This window comes from Urtica dioica, chromosome 5 (assembly GCF_054948205.1).
Source record: "Urtica dioica subsp. dioica isolate 48M chromosome 5, U.dioica_male_clone48M_v1_H2, whole genome shotgun sequence".
In the NCBI taxonomy this organism is placed as follows: Eukaryota; Viridiplantae; Streptophyta; class Magnoliopsida; order Rosales; family Urticaceae; genus Urtica; species Urtica dioica.
The window spans coordinates 1,273,921-1,289,139 of NC_142760.1; the positions used below are offsets into that span (position 1 = coordinate 1,273,921).

The 15,219-nt window shown below is 33.2% G+C and overlaps 3 protein-coding genes across 3 annotated transcripts; all 3 read left to right on the forward strand.

The window, feature by feature from the left end:
* The first annotated feature begins 7,331 nt into the window (after nt 1-7,331).
* On the forward strand, nt 7,332-7,952 carry LOC149394720 (uncharacterized). Its single transcript, XM_089615380.1, has one exon. It carries the CDS (start codon nt 7,536-7,538, stop codon nt 7,737-7,739), a length of 204 nt encoding a protein of 67 aa, XP_089471506.1. The 5' UTR covers nt 7,332-7,535; the 3' UTR covers nt 7,740-7,952.
* Nucleotides 7,953-10,542: 2,590 nt separating this feature from the next.
* LOC149394721 (uncharacterized) lies at nt 10,543-12,027 on the forward strand. The gene is made up of 3 exons (XM_089615301.1): nt 10,543-10,961; nt 11,082-11,248; nt 11,615-12,027. The coding sequence occupies exons 1-3, from the start codon at nt 10,543-10,545 to the stop codon at nt 12,025-12,027; spliced, it is 999 nt and encodes a 332-aa protein (XP_089471427.1).
* A 1,322-nt stretch (nt 12,028-13,349) lies between these two features.
* LOC149394722 (uncharacterized) lies at nt 13,350-14,035 on the forward strand. Its single transcript, XM_089615357.1, has one exon. It carries the CDS (start codon nt 13,593-13,595, stop codon nt 13,794-13,796), a length of 204 nt encoding a protein of 67 aa, XP_089471483.1. The 5' UTR covers nt 13,350-13,592; the 3' UTR covers nt 13,797-14,035.
* Nucleotides 14,036-15,219: the final 1,184 nt, after the last annotated feature.

Here is a 15,219-nt window from a genome sequence, read left to right on the forward strand (position 1 = left end):
ATATTTGGTGGACTATTAATCAATGGTTTAAATTTTACCAAAATATCGATTACATAAGTAAATTATCACTTAAACTTGAGAAAAAATGAGAGTAAAAAAGAAAAAGTTGCAGAAGGAAAGAGAAAAAAAAAAGTACAAAATGTTGATTGCTAGGGGAATTCAAAATCAAATATTCTATATAAACACAAAATCAATAATCAATGAACTCGAGTTACTAAATTACACAAAATTGTTAAATCTCAATTTAACATTTTATAGAATAAAATAAAAAAATCGACCTCAATCTATAGCATCCATACTTATACCGAAAATTATTTATGTACAATATACATTTTAAATTAGCATCGCACCAAGCTTCATCACTAAGAGTAAGACAACTACTGATATTTAAATTTTGTGTAATTTGATTGATATTTAAAACGTTGATGTATATGAGTTCACATGTAACTTGGTTGCACTTAATTTTATAGTCAATGTTATATAGTAGGCTAATTTTGGCAAGTAGTTTTATTTCCCCATTGGTCGTAAATTTGTCCGTGACCACGTGGACTCTAATTTACCCGGTTATACACTTATGTTTTGTGTGGATGAACTTGTTTATAACATTACACTCACACGCGTGAATTCTTATATCATACGTGGATTATTAGCCACATGAAATAACAACCACATTTTCAGCTTCAGGATTATTATCCGCTATATATTTAATTCTCTTTGCTTTTAACCTACTGGCAATTCCGATATTTAAAAAAAAAACAAAAAACAAAAAAACTACTGGCAATTCATCACTCACTCAATCAACATATAATACTTCGCTTTCGATGCAGAATTTATATGAGCTTTCTATATATGTATTATGTACCCAATATTAACAATAAATTTAATAAATAAATCCATGACCTTTTCAACTTTAACAATTATTGTCAAGGCCCCACCATTAATGACCTGGCCAAAGTTTCTAACTTAAGCACAAAATTTTCTAACACCGTTAAGAATTCAGTAAATATGAAATGTTAATATTAATTAGTTCAAATGAAGTATTCGTAGTTTCTTCGTATAAAATTAAGTACGAGAGTACGACCCACCATAGAACGTATACGTGATAAAAAAAAAAATAGGACTCATTTCTTCGTATAAAATTCGTGTTATCACTTTGCCTTTCAATTACATTAATGATACGTATATTGTCTGTTACAAATTAGTATATGTCGCGTCCACTTATGAATTAGCCTATAGACCATCTCAAACTCACAATATTAAATTGGTGTATTTTTTACACTAAATATGATGCAGTTACACTATTTTCACTCAAACCTATAACACTAAATTCCCAAAAAAAAAAAGATAAATTTTTATACTTTTCAATATTACCTCGTATCAATTACATATTAGCTCCTCTATTAATTTGTTATGTCTATAATAATCTTATTAAATATTATATATATTTTTCTATATCAACAATATCAAATAAATTTATATTAATATTAAATATTACATAAATAATACTACAAAATTAATATTAAAAAAATTAACCCAAAAAACAAACATTTTTTTGGATAACATTCATGGAATAAAGATCATATACCCACACCGAAAAACACACGTAGAAGAGGAGAGAGAGAGAGAGAGAGAGAGAGAGAGAGAGAGAGAGAGCAAGAGAAGCAATAAGAGAGAAAAGCCGAGTGAGAGAAATAGATAAAGAGAGAGATTAATTTTACCGGAAAAAGGGAGGAAGATGATCATAATTTTACGTCTATCTCGTCCAAGGTAAGGACTCATTTAACTCATAATGTATATGATTTCAGGTAGATAATGGATTCAAGTGATGATGGCGAAGTAATTATCTTAGAAGTTCGTATTCGTAATATGCGCATTCGAAGAAGAAAGGTACTATAACAAATGCATGAAGAATTACAATGAATTGAACGGCTACCTTAGTGAATGGAATGGAAAAGTGAAAGGTGAATATATGTTTGGTATGTTTGAGATTTTATTGTTCACGATATGTGGAGTCATTATTCATGATGTAAGGAAATAATTGTATATATTTTAGACTATAATGTCATATTTATGTTTTTGTGTAGATACATGATACATCTATATTATTGATGTTTTTAAAAATATTTGTTTTGAGTTTAATAACAGAATTATGTATCAAACAGTTATTCTGTTTTTTTCATTTTCTGAATAAAAAATATAAAACGTATACTAAACAGTTATTTGAAAACAAGTGCAAAAATTTATTACACTACAATTACATAAAAAGGAAAACGAAAACTGTTTGAATTAACTAGCCCATATTATGTTAATAATACTACAAAATTAATATTAAAAAAAATCACCCTAAAAAACAAACATTTTTTTGGATAACATTCATGGAATAAAGATTATATATCCACGCCGAAAAACACACACATAGAGAGAGAGAGAGAGGGAGGGAGAGAGAGAGAGAGAGAGAGGCATAAGAGAGAAAAGCCGAGTGAGAGAAATAGATAAAGAGAGAGGTTCATTTTACCGAAAACGGGAGGAAGATGATCCGAATTTTCTGTCTATCTTGTCCAAGGTAAGGACTCATTTAACTTATAATTTATATTATTTCATGTAGATAATGGATTCAAAGTGATGATGCCGAAGTAATTATCTTAGAAGATCATATTCGCCGTGGTAATACACGCATTCGAAGAAGAAGGATACTATAACAAATGCATGAAGAATCACAACGAATCGAACGGCTACCAAAGCGAATTGATGATATGGATGACTGTGCTGTTAAGTTGAATCGATGGAGCATATGCACCTTATTTTTTCTTTTTTTTTCAATGCACCTTTTGTTTGGAATTTCCATTTTGTGCTCTTCTTAATAAAACTCTATATCTGACTTTAAAAATGGAATGAAAAAACCCTTTTATAGTGTGTATATCTATGTATGTATTTGAACCACTGTCATTATGAATTTAACTAGTTCAATTCAAAGTCGGGCCAAGTGATCGCACTCAAATTTGAGTGTGCCGAACTCGAGATTTCGAGTTTGTTCTATCTATTTCAGAGGTTATCTGCTCATTGCTGAGACCTGATAATGAAAAGAAGAAGAATAAGAAAAAGAGAGAGCTACAAGGGTGTAGAGGGTTTGCCTTTGACGCGCTCAGACGCTCAACTAGGGTGTAGACGATGCGCCTAGATAATTAGTGAATGTTTAGAGTTGAATCTGAGTGAAACAAACGTGCAGAGATATTTCGGCAGCGTTTTGACACGCAAAAATCCGTTACCTTAGGATAATTATATTTCTAGGCACATGGATCCACGTGTGCATGACATCTTTGGCCGGCGTGCAAGAGGCCGCTAATCGACTCACGCGCAATGAACATCTGGCCATGTGCATGCGCAAGGCCACATGTGTCGTAGGTCTGTATTAGACCGTTGGTCACGATCTGGTCGTTTCGTTTACTTCTTAGCTTTTTAAGCAGAAGCGAGTTTCATATTTTTTAATCTAGTATCCATTCAACATTATATATATTGGTGGTTAATATATATATATATATATATATATATATATATATATTATAAACACACGACTTTAACAATCAATTAAGACCAAGTAACAAAAAAACATATTTATTGTAATTGCAATATATTTCAATTCAAAACAAATAAGCCACATTCAATTATGGCTGCGTTTGGTTCAGATTAAAAAGCCATGTTTTTGTTTTTAGAAAAAACTAAACTGCTTATCTAGTGTTTGACAAAACTGTTTTTACAAAAAACTTCAAAAGCGATTTTAGATTTTGTACATGAGATGAAAAAGCTAGAATTATTAGCTTTTAGAAAAAAAGTGTTTTTAAGTTTGGTATATAAATTACTGTAATATCCTCGTACAAAATATTATTCATATATATATATATAAATAAGCATATTAATAATTATTATTTAATTATTAAAAACATGTCTATTTTTGTCTTTTTACTATAATATATTTATTTTACCAAACGCTAAATCAGTTTTTGTTACCAGCAACAACTGTTTTATAAACAATTTACCAAACACATTGTCAGTTTTTGAAGAAAAACAGTTTTTTTTCAAAAACTGAATCTAAAAGCATTTTTTTTTAAAAACAAAGTTATGTCAAACGGGGCCTATGTTTATCAACATATTCAATTATAACAATATAGATATAATATAGATCAATATACTTTTATTTTGACAATTTTTCATTCATACAATTCATATATTTGATTATATGAAATATTTAAACTAAAATTATAATTTTTTTTTTGTAAAGATTAAATAATTGAGACAAATCTAGAGATTGACATCATGTCTTCATGTAATAAGAGATTTCAGACAAGAGTAGTGTCACCAAGATATTAATATACCTTTTGTTAAACATATTTAATTAATCATGAGTCGTTGATAAATTAAAAATATAGTAAAATAACTAAAAAAAATATATGGTCAATAAATCTTAGAGAGTTCGCGGCAGTCAAGAATAAACACGTAGAAAATGTAAACTGCGGTTAGTATTTTAAACTTTTAGTAGTACACGAGTATTGACGATGCATATCTATTTTGCCTAATTTGACTCTCTCTCACTTTTTTCCCACTCAAAATCTCCGTTCACACGTGATAAGCGTGACACGTATTTGGCAAATAAAATTAAAAAAGAAAACGTGCGAAAATTATCCAAAAGGAAAAGTAAGAACTTCATAATAAAATCAATAGTTACACGTCGAACTTGAAAGTCATCGACTACTTTTTTGTCGACAGCAAAATCCATCATGGAACCCCCAAAATAAAAATAAATAAATAAGGTTTCAATATCGTTCACTAATGCAAAAGTGAATCTCTTGTCAATCCACGCAAGTTTAGGATATAAATTAGATACCTTAAGCATATTACGGTCGTAATCTAAAGTTGGACCACAATAAAGCACAATTTCCCTTGTTTAGAACACCTACTATGTATTATAGTAGCTACACGTGGAGTTTGCCATGATGTTAAATGACTTAAATACCCTTAATTTCAATATTTTTCTGATATATACCGATAAAATATATATATATATATATATATATATATATATATATATATGTATAGTTGACATATTTCAAGATTTGGAAAATTGAGATATGAGTGGTTAGCTAAGGATGTAGGAATTAAGTTCAGAGGAAGCACAAATATTTTGAATAATGATCTTACAGTTTGATTTTTGTATAATTTTTGTTTTTTTCGTTCAAATATGTTAGATACTTCAAGATGCAAATATAGAGATTTGAATATTGGTTTTTTGTGGTTTTTAAGGTATTATATACTTTATTAAAGTCTAGTTAGTTAAACATACTATGAAAAATAAACTCTGATTAATTATTTTTCAATTTTAATTATAAAGAATACTGAATTAAAAACATGGAAAATACCTATAAAAAGTTAATCTAATTTTAGAGTTGAAAATATAGTAAAAATGTTACTGATTCCTATTAAATCTCCTTGTCAAACAAAATTTTTTAATTTCAAATATATATTGAATTTTTATGCATGCATAAAATCTAATTACTAAACTATGTAACATGGATCATTGAATTTAGTAGTAATAAAAAAAACTTAAGTTTTATAGGGATGTTAACTCACTCCAAATGTACCATGTTTTATCACTAAATTCTTTCTAAATGTATGGTGAGGATAAAAGGTCAAATTGTGTTTAAATTTGTTTAAAACATATGGGAGTTTAATTTAAGGATCAATTTAGAAAACAATCTTATATATATATATATATATATATATATATATATATATATATATATATATATATATATATATATATACACGTTTAAACAGATACACATACACACATGTAGATTAATTTAGAAAACAATCTTATATATATGTTTAAACAAATACACATACACACATGTATGTATATATATATATACATATATATGTGAAATTTAGCACTGCATCCAAACTTTCGAGCATAATCTAAGTAATCAATGGTCTAGATGGATTCAGTCGACTTTGAACCTAAAGAATTAGATTGGATAAAAGGTGCCAATGCCACTTGAAATCGATGGTCTTTCTTTCTTCCAGACAAAGCATATGTTAGGTTCGGTACTTGGTTGCTGAGAAATTTGAAATGCTCCGAAAAGTAGGAAAAGGAATAGGCATAGCCCTTATGATTCTCCAATTTTGGAGAACACTCAATAAGACGAAATCTTTCATTCATGCAACACAGTTCTTTGTTATTAGGTACTCGATTCTATATTTAGGGCTATTGTAAGGTTCTTGAGAGAGTTGACGTAAACTGAATTTAGAATTGATGTTTATAATTCTATATTTCCATTGTGGGGGTGGATATCGCTCCATTCCACCAGGCGAGTTGGACCAACTAGACCCAAGGCAAGTTCGGCCCAAATGAGTTCAAGATAATCGTTAGTTCGGCCTAAAAATCCCAGGCGCATGCGAGATCGGTCCAAGACAATAGCAAAGAATACTTCACCGAAGATCGAATCCTAACTCGACCCGGGCCCATAAATGTTCTTAGACGGTCCCGCCAAGTAATCCGAATGATTGATCTCCTAAGAAATGGTCAAATCGCCTAAAGATGGGGATGTACGCGAGATTGGAGGATCGAAGACCGGCTCTGCTCGTACACGTGTATCGATCTGAAGAAACAGGAGGATCATCGAGCTAGCTATAAGAGCTCGTTCCATCTTCATTTTACGACTACTGAATATTTGGAAAGATCGCCATATAATTTCTTGATTCATTATTTATTTGGAGTTTTCCTGCTTATTCCCATTCTGATTTTCTATTTTTGTAAGGTTTATGTTTAATAATCAATAAAGGAAATTTTCTTTCGCTTTTTCTCTATTCAAATTCGTACTATTCATTAATTTCTTTCGGATCTCGATTTAATCTTCATAATCGGATTCTGAGACCCTTCTTTCATATAAATAAATATACAAGATAATTTAAATAAATTTTGTAAGATTGTTGGGACGAGAAATCGGCTCAACATCCATTACTTTAGGATTTTCTATCGGGCAATATACCTCATCTAAGTGGTAGAGATCATCGACATAAATTTACTCAATGTTAAAATAATCATCTCGTAGATGAGTTTGTATCGGTTATAAATTCATGGGATTACTCAATGTTAAAAATTGTTGTCTAGTTAAGCAATATTTAAAATGAAAATGATCGTGATTGCCAGCTATGATAACCGAGAGGGTAAAATAGTAAATAAAGAACAATATTGACACAGCGAATATACCAAAAACAACAGAAAAATAATAACTCCCTCTATAAATATCGGACCCATTTCCCAAAGAGACAACCAAACAATTTAGAGCCACTTTAATATCACTTCTTCTTCAGTCTCTCTCTCTCTCTCTCTTTCAATTTATCATCTCTTCTCTTCTCTTCCGTTTATCACCAGAAAAAAAAAAAACGAAGATCCAAAACCCTAAATCACACAACACAGGTACACAAGAGCCCTAAATCACTGAGTCTCTGTGTGGTCTGTTCGGCGAGAAATAGAGAGAATGTGGTTGATCTACGTTTGCCACGAGGACGAGAAAGAGCTCGGAAGACAACAAGCTCCGGGATCTTGTCCTCACTGCGGCGGAAAAGTGGAAGCCATGGATGTCGAAACTCAGTGGAGATTTTGCTTTCTTCCGATGTGCTTCAAGATCAAGAGAAAGTTCTTCTGTACTCTCTGTGCCAGGCGTTTGGTTTTGACTTACTAAGGAAAAGCTCTGTTAAAAATCCATGATCATCTCGTGAAGATTCAAGGAAAAAGAAAGCTTTAGATCAGAAATGTTTTCTTTGTTTTTTTTTTCTGTGATCTGATTCATCTTTTCTGTGGGTCGAGAGGATTAGAATTTTTTTTTATATATTTTATGATTTAATTTTTGGGTGTTTGTGTAAATATAGTTAATATTTTATTGTACGATTGATGATGTTTTGGTGGTGGTGGTGAAGTTTCATGTCAAATTAATTGATTCATTTTTTTTGCCATTCTGTTCATTTGTTTGACTTTCTTGCCCTTTGGTTGAATTTCTGCTGAATTAATTGTGTTCGTTTGTGCTTATTATTTTAGTTTTGTAACGTTTACTTTTTGAGTTTTTAATTGTGTTTGTGCCTTACCTTGTCTTGTTTTCGCCAGAAGCTTATTTTATAATATAGTCGAACATGCATTTGGTACACAAAAATTAATACTCTGGAATCTGGATTTAGAGTAGAGATCATAGTCTTCTCTTTTTAATTGTTAAACTAAAATTATTTAAGAAATATGGCAAAGAAATTTGAATGTGAAAAATCCAAATTCTATCCCCGAATTCAATAGTCCTCTTCCTTGAGCAATAAAATTGATTGTAAAAGTAATTTCTTTTTAAGGAAAACGAGAATTCTAGAATTAAAAAAGAAGAGAAAAGAAGAAAGAGATAATCATCAAGTTCATGAAAGACGTTTTTGGTGAAGGTTTTAGAAGAGTCTAGAAAGAAGAGAGAAACGGTCTCTCGAGGTGACAAACTTTGCTCCTATAATTAAAGACCCAGAGAAAAAAAAAAGTTTAATAACTATCTTTTCCTTATCTGTTCTATGTTTTTATTATATTATTTTTCTGTTAATTGTATATGTCCATTATGGAACGTCAGTTTTTTTTTATTATTATTATATATATATATATATATATATATATTTTAAGATAAGTCTTTACTCTTTATTATATTTTTATTTCATTACTAGAAAATAAGAAAGAAAAATATAAAGAGATGTACGTACGTCCGATTGCTATACTGGCTTTTAAAGGCCACGAAGAGACCTTTTAAAATCAATTTACAATTACAACTCACTCTCATGCAACAGCCAACAATCTCCGCGACCACAACAAAATGATCATGATAATGATAATAATAATAAATATATCGAAGAACGAATAATATAATAATATGAGATCTACGTACAATATATATGCGACCATTGAACAAAGATATTTGATGTCACAAAAAAATAACATGCGTGTGAAGTAATGGAGGAGATTTATCGAACCATGTGGTGTATGTGCATGATCTTCAAGGCAAGTCCTTGAAGGATTTCATTCATGGCTTCTTCAAAGGGAAAGAACTAGAACTCGATGTGAGTTTTACATGTATTGTTCTCATTTTGAAGGAGAGTTTTTGACAAGATGATCTCTCCGTACCAATCACATTTTGTTTTGGGTCATTGAATTTATGAGAACACCGCCCATGTTTAAGAGGATTTGTAGATGATGGAGAAAGCGAAATGCGAAAATGGGTTTTTATCAAGAAGTCCCACATCGACTGAGAATGTATCATTTGTGCTCCTTATAAAGGTAATGAGTTACTCCTTCTATTGCCAACTGGTTTTAAGATGGAACCTCATGATACTTTAACATGGTATCAGAGCCAAACTCATTCTCGATGTTGGATCACCCGTTTCTACAAACTTACTCCTCCTATTGCCAATTGGTTTTAAGATGGAACCCCATGATACTTTAACAGGTTTCATTGGGATTAAAATGGACATAAGCAAGGTTTGTTATGATCGAGTAGAGCTTCATCTTTGCGGTTCTAAGAAACTTTGGGTTCTCTAAGAATATGGTAGAGGATTATAAAGCAATGTGAGTGCTCGGTGACTACAATTTCCCTCATGGAAGTCCCCTCAAGAAATTAAAATCGTGAGAGAGCGCTAAAGCAAGAAGACCCTTTCTCTCACCTTCTTCATTATTTCCTCACATGTTCTATACCAAGTGTTGTTGGGAAGCAAACTCGAAGAATATTTCAAGGGATTTGTGTCGAGGAGAATATTTCAAGCGTTTCTTAATTGATGTTCGCTGATGATACCATCCTCTTTTATAGAGCCACATATGGATGTCATGTGGACTTGTGTAAGAAATATCAAGCACGGTCGACGATGAGCTAACCTTCAAATTTGGGGATGGTTTTTTTGAAACATTGTTCCACGAGTTTAAAGGCTGGAGGCTAAGCTTGAACCAACGAGTGCAAGGAATATAACTAAAACCCTTTATTCGTTGGAAGAGACTTTTACTACCAACTAGCTTATAACACCTCATAGGTCGTCACAACAATGTGAACATCTTCACAGAACGGCAGTGCTTCAGGATAGACAAATCTAATATGTGGATAGGCTATAATTTTTCAACTCAAGCATATTCTAATAGTGAAAAGGCCAAAACAGGATGCGCTCTGGGGGTTGCGATGGAGACACATCAATTTAGCGTTAAATCTTCTATGTGATAGCTTCAAAGAGCTTCCTTCAATCCGAATATGACATTATGGAAGTTAAGCTGGAGATTGAAGATCCATGAGAGGACAAAATTTGTTTATGCTGAGGATAGCTTGGGGTTGTTTTTCATTGGGACCCTTGCTTTTTAATGTAAAAATATCGGATGATGAGTCATGTCGCATATGTGGAAAGTGAGACAAAAAAATATCTCGATTTCGCGAAACAATTTTTGAGGGCTCGTATATGCTGACTACATTACAATGAATGAATGCATAAATCAACATGAATTTCGGGAGGTATGACACATTCTCGAAATACACTCTAACTCGTAGAGGAGCCTATCCATCTAGATTATTCTCTTACAAAATCCCTAATGTTTCCCACCTTTTCTTCGCCGACGATAGCCTCGTCTTTTTCCGGGCTAAAGTGACCGAGTGCAGAGCACTCCTTCAGTGTATCAGTGTTTATTCAAAGGCCTTGGGACATATGGTAAATTTTGAGAAGTTGGCGATCTCTTTTTCTCCGAACACGACTCTAGAGCGAATCGGGGAAGTCAAGGAGATCCTCGGAGTTAGGCTCGCAGATGGACTCGACCTTTACCTAGGACTGCCTACATTCTCACTGCATTCTAAGAACGTCCAATTCGGTTACCTCCGCACGAGAGCTCCGAAGAGAATCAATAGGTGGAGTCAGAAGCTGCTGTCGATTGGAGAGAGAGAGAGAGAGAGAGAGAGAGAGAGAGAGATCCTTATCGAGTCAGTCATTCAGACCATCTCCACATATACGATGAACACGTTTAAGATACTGGTTGGAGTGTGCAGGAAAATCGAGAAAGCCTGTGTTGACTTTTGGCAAGGCGAAACTGGTGACAAGAAAAAATTCCATTGGAAGAATTGGAAACGTCTATGCAGATTCAAAGGAAATGTGGCCTCGGATTTCGAAGCCTTCAAGAGTTTAACCAATCTTTATTGGCTAAAGAAGTGTGGATGTAAACCAGAGCAGCACCCCGATCCCTGGCAGCGAGGGTAATGGCGGGGAATATGCCACCCCGATTCATCGAATTTGGATGGAAAAGAAAAGGTGGGTTGTTCATAAATTTGGCGCAGCCTTTTGTGGGGTATAAATTTGCTCAGCAAGGGTTGGAGATGGAGAATCGAAGACAGAAGGAAAATTTTGATATATGGTGATAGATGTGATCTCCATCAAGTTTTAAAGTGCAATTGCCACCTCGTCTGGACCCGAATGTGACAGTTGGAGAGTTGATCCTAGCATCGGGGGAGTGGAACGCTAAGCTAATTCGTGAGGCGGTCATTTATTTCGAGGCCATTTTTTTTTTATTTTTTTTTGTCTCTAGCGAAACCCAACGGAAACAAACAAGACTCCATTGTTTGGCATTATGGTAAGCGAGAAATATATACGGTCCGCAACGGGTATTACAAGGCCCGAGAGTTCAATGAGTATGCTATCATCGCAGGTCCATCTCGTCATACCGTCGATGAGTTCTGGAAGAAGGTTTGGTACATGAAAACTCTCCCTAAGGTTAGAATTTTCTTATGGAGGGCATGTCAAGAGATTATTCCTATTAAGGGGAATCTCACACAGAGACATATCCCGGTGGCTCTCGAATGTCCGATGTGTGGAAGTCCGATCGAATCCTCCGCGCACGCTCTCATTTTCTGCCCTTGGTTGAGCCTGCCTAGACTGAATCGCCATTCGAGCATCTACGAGAATCCAATCCTCATTGGCACCTCCGCGATATCGTCATGAACGTGGAGAATTCCCTATCGAACTACGATTTTGGCCTCCTCGCTGTGCTGATGTGAGAGGTCTTGAACTAGAGAAATAAGCACATACACGATTCTCGAAGAGAGTTCAACTGGGTGTTTAGCCGAGCTAGAAATCTGCAAGAGGACTTCGAGCTGTACATCAACTAGCCTTTGCACCAACATAGCTCCGAAGCGTCGTGGTCCCCGCCCAGACGACATAAGTGGAAGGTGAATGTGGACGCAGCGTATCCTAAGGACGACAATGTCATGGGCATGGGAAGGTGTATTAGAGACGCTCAGGGCAGCTTCATAACAAAGAATATCAAGGTGAGACCGAAGACGTCATCGATCCTGGGAGCAAAGCTGGAACCGCTCCGTGAAGGAATTGTTTTTGCGAGAGATTGGAGAGTCGTTCCGTGCGAACTGAAATCAAACTCCAAGACAGCAATATCACTTCTCCAATCTCAAGACCCGGTGGCGAACAAGGACGGCTTTCTCATGGAGGACATTAGAACTTTGACGGAGCAGACGAACTCAAGCTTTAATTTTTGAGAAATTGCCTAATTTGCCACAAATTTCAAAACATTTTCCCACTTTCCATCAAAATTCTATTTTTTCCCAAAATGTCACTATCTATGTCAACAATGTTGACATCTATGTTTGTCTTTTACTATTAAATATCAACATTATGACATAATGTCAACGTTGTTGACATAGATGATGGTATTTTGGAAAAAAATTAGTCTTTTGGTGAAAAATGAGAAAATATTATGAAATTAATGACAAATTAAACAATTTCTCTTAATTTTTATTAAAAGAGGAGGCAATTCAGCGGCCCACTTTCTCGTTCATTGTAATTTAAGATCGTGTGTTCTTGTAATTTGGATCAACTCTCCTTGTTATATCGCATACATTATCTTGGCCGAGACCGTTGTTGGCTCCTTTAATTTAAAAAAAAAACTTTGAAAAAATAGAAATGGATCGAATAGTAATTCGATCTTATGTTATATAATATAAGATGGGACACAACCACCAAAGAGGGAACTGAACTCCCCATGTCATCACTCAGTGAGTGAGGTTGATATGTGGTCCCACACCATAACTTTGGGATGATAAATTTCTGTCTTTTTTTTTTTTTTTTTTTTTTTTTATAAATAACCTTTTGTGGGGCCATAAAGCAAAAGCACAAGTAGATTTTTCTTTATTGTGAGCGAAAAAAATATTTCTTTTTAGTTTCATACAAACAAATTTATTTTTCTTTTGCCTCAATAGTTTCACACAAATACAAAATACGCTCTCTCTATAAATACCGACACATTTTCCCTTACAATTTAATATCTCGATTAATTTACTTTTACTCCCACATATCTTCCTTCTCCTCTCTCTCTCCAACAACAAAAGCGTTTTGCATTAACAAACTTCGAAAGAAAAAAAAAAAAAAACCAAAACCAAAACCAAAACCCCCTTCTAGCGAAAAAAAAAAGAAGAAAAACCAAAACCCTAACTCTCTCTCTGTGATCTAATCTCTCAATCTCTGTGTGGTCTGTTCGGCGAGAAATAGAGAGAATGTGGTTGATCTACGTTTGCCACGAGGACGAGAAAGAGCTCGGAAGACAACAAGCTCCGGGATCTTGTCCCCACTGCGGAGGAAAAGTGGAAGCCATGGATGTCGAAACTCAGTGGAGATTTTGCTTTCTTCCGATGTGCTTCAAGATCAAGAGAAAGTTCTTCTGTACTCTCTGTGCCAGGCGTTTGGTTTTGACTTACTAAGGAAAGCTCTGTTAAAAATCCACGATCGTCGTCAATGAAGATTCAAGGAAAAAGAAGGCTTTAGATCAGAAATGTTGTTTTTGTGTGTGTGCGTGTGAGAAAGAGTAATCTGTTGAATGTGATTTTTTTTTTTTTCCTTTCTGTGATCTGATTCCTCGCCGGATCAGAATCGATGAGAGGATTGGATCAGGGATTTTGTTTTCGATATGATTTTGGTTTTGTGTAAATATAATTATAAATTTTTTTTTATTTACTTGATGTTGCGGTGATGGTGGTAGTGGTGAAGTTTCATGTTCAAATCAATTGCCTCTGAATTAATTGTGTAATGAGCTTATTGCTATTATTTTATTTTTTGGATATATCGTTTACTTTTTTCTATATTTATTAGCTTATATCTTAAGAAGTTAAGACTTGAATAAGCTGTTTTATAATATAACGCAATCAATCATATATTTTGGTATGTCGACATTTTCCGACAAATTCGAAGAATCTGTCTGTGAATTTAGTTGCTCATAATAATCTTCCTTTCTATTTTCTTTAAATTTTGTAAGCAAATTAATTTATTAAACATGGCAAATAGGTTTTGAAAAATGAGGATTCCAGGTTCTGATGCTGAAAAAAGAAATGTAATGATTTATATGAACTATTTTGGTGTAAAATTTTAGAAGAGTCCAGAAAGTAGAAAAAAAAAAAACAAACTCTCTTTCGGTGACGAACTTTTCAGAGACCCAGAAGGAAAAATACAAAATCTAACAAACCGCTTTACTTCATTTGCTATATTTTTTTTTATTCATTTGGTGTAAATATGTAATATGTCCATTGATTTTTTAGATTAATTATATTTCTATGCGAGAAAATAAGAATAAAAAGAAAAAGATGTTCATCCGGTTGCTGTTCTGAACAAAATAGTATTCTGGCTTTTAGAACTCCCGAAGAGACCTTTTAACATATATATGTTACATAAAAAAAGTGCATTAAAATTTATATCTAATCTACGACTTACAACTCATTATTATCAATCATGCAACGGCAAATACTCTCAGTTACCACAGCAAAAATGATAATGATGATAATAAAAATATTCAAGGACGAATAATATAAGATCTAACGTACAATAATTACGTTCGATCGATCATTGAACAAAGAAAATTAGATTTCACACAATAATACGCTTCTGAGAAAAAGGAAATTTCTCGGGACTAAATATAAATTTATGTTATAGATTTGATAATATCCATATAAAAAGAAATAATGATTTGAAGAAACTTTTTTTTTTTTAATGTTGTCTTGTTTGGCATAGTTTATTAAGTGCTTTTAGCAGTTTTTTTTTTTTAAAGCCAACTGTTTTGAACTATTTGGTAATTCTTAATAAAAGTTGTAAAAACGTTTTTGATAAATTATGTAACTTTGAAAAGCTGAAATT

Coding starts and splice junctions, on each gene's coding strand:
- LOC149394720 (XM_089615380.1), top strand. CDS start 7,536: ATGTGGTTGATCTACGTTTGCCACGAGGACGAGAAAGAGCTCGGAAGA.
- LOC149394721 (XM_089615301.1), top strand. CDS start 10,543: ATGAATTTCGGGAGGTATGACACATTCTCGAAATACACTCTAACTCGT. Junction 10,962..11,081: donor AGGTGGAGTCAGAAGCTGCT/GTCGATTGGAGA, acceptor TGGAGTGTGCAG/GAAAATCGAGAAAGCCTGTG. Junction 11,249..11,614: donor TTGGCTAAAGAAGTGTGGAT/GTAAACCAGAGC, acceptor TTTTGTCTCTAG/CGAAACCCAACGGAAACAAA.
- LOC149394722 (XM_089615357.1), top strand. CDS start 13,593: ATGTGGTTGATCTACGTTTGCCACGAGGACGAGAAAGAGCTCGGAAGA.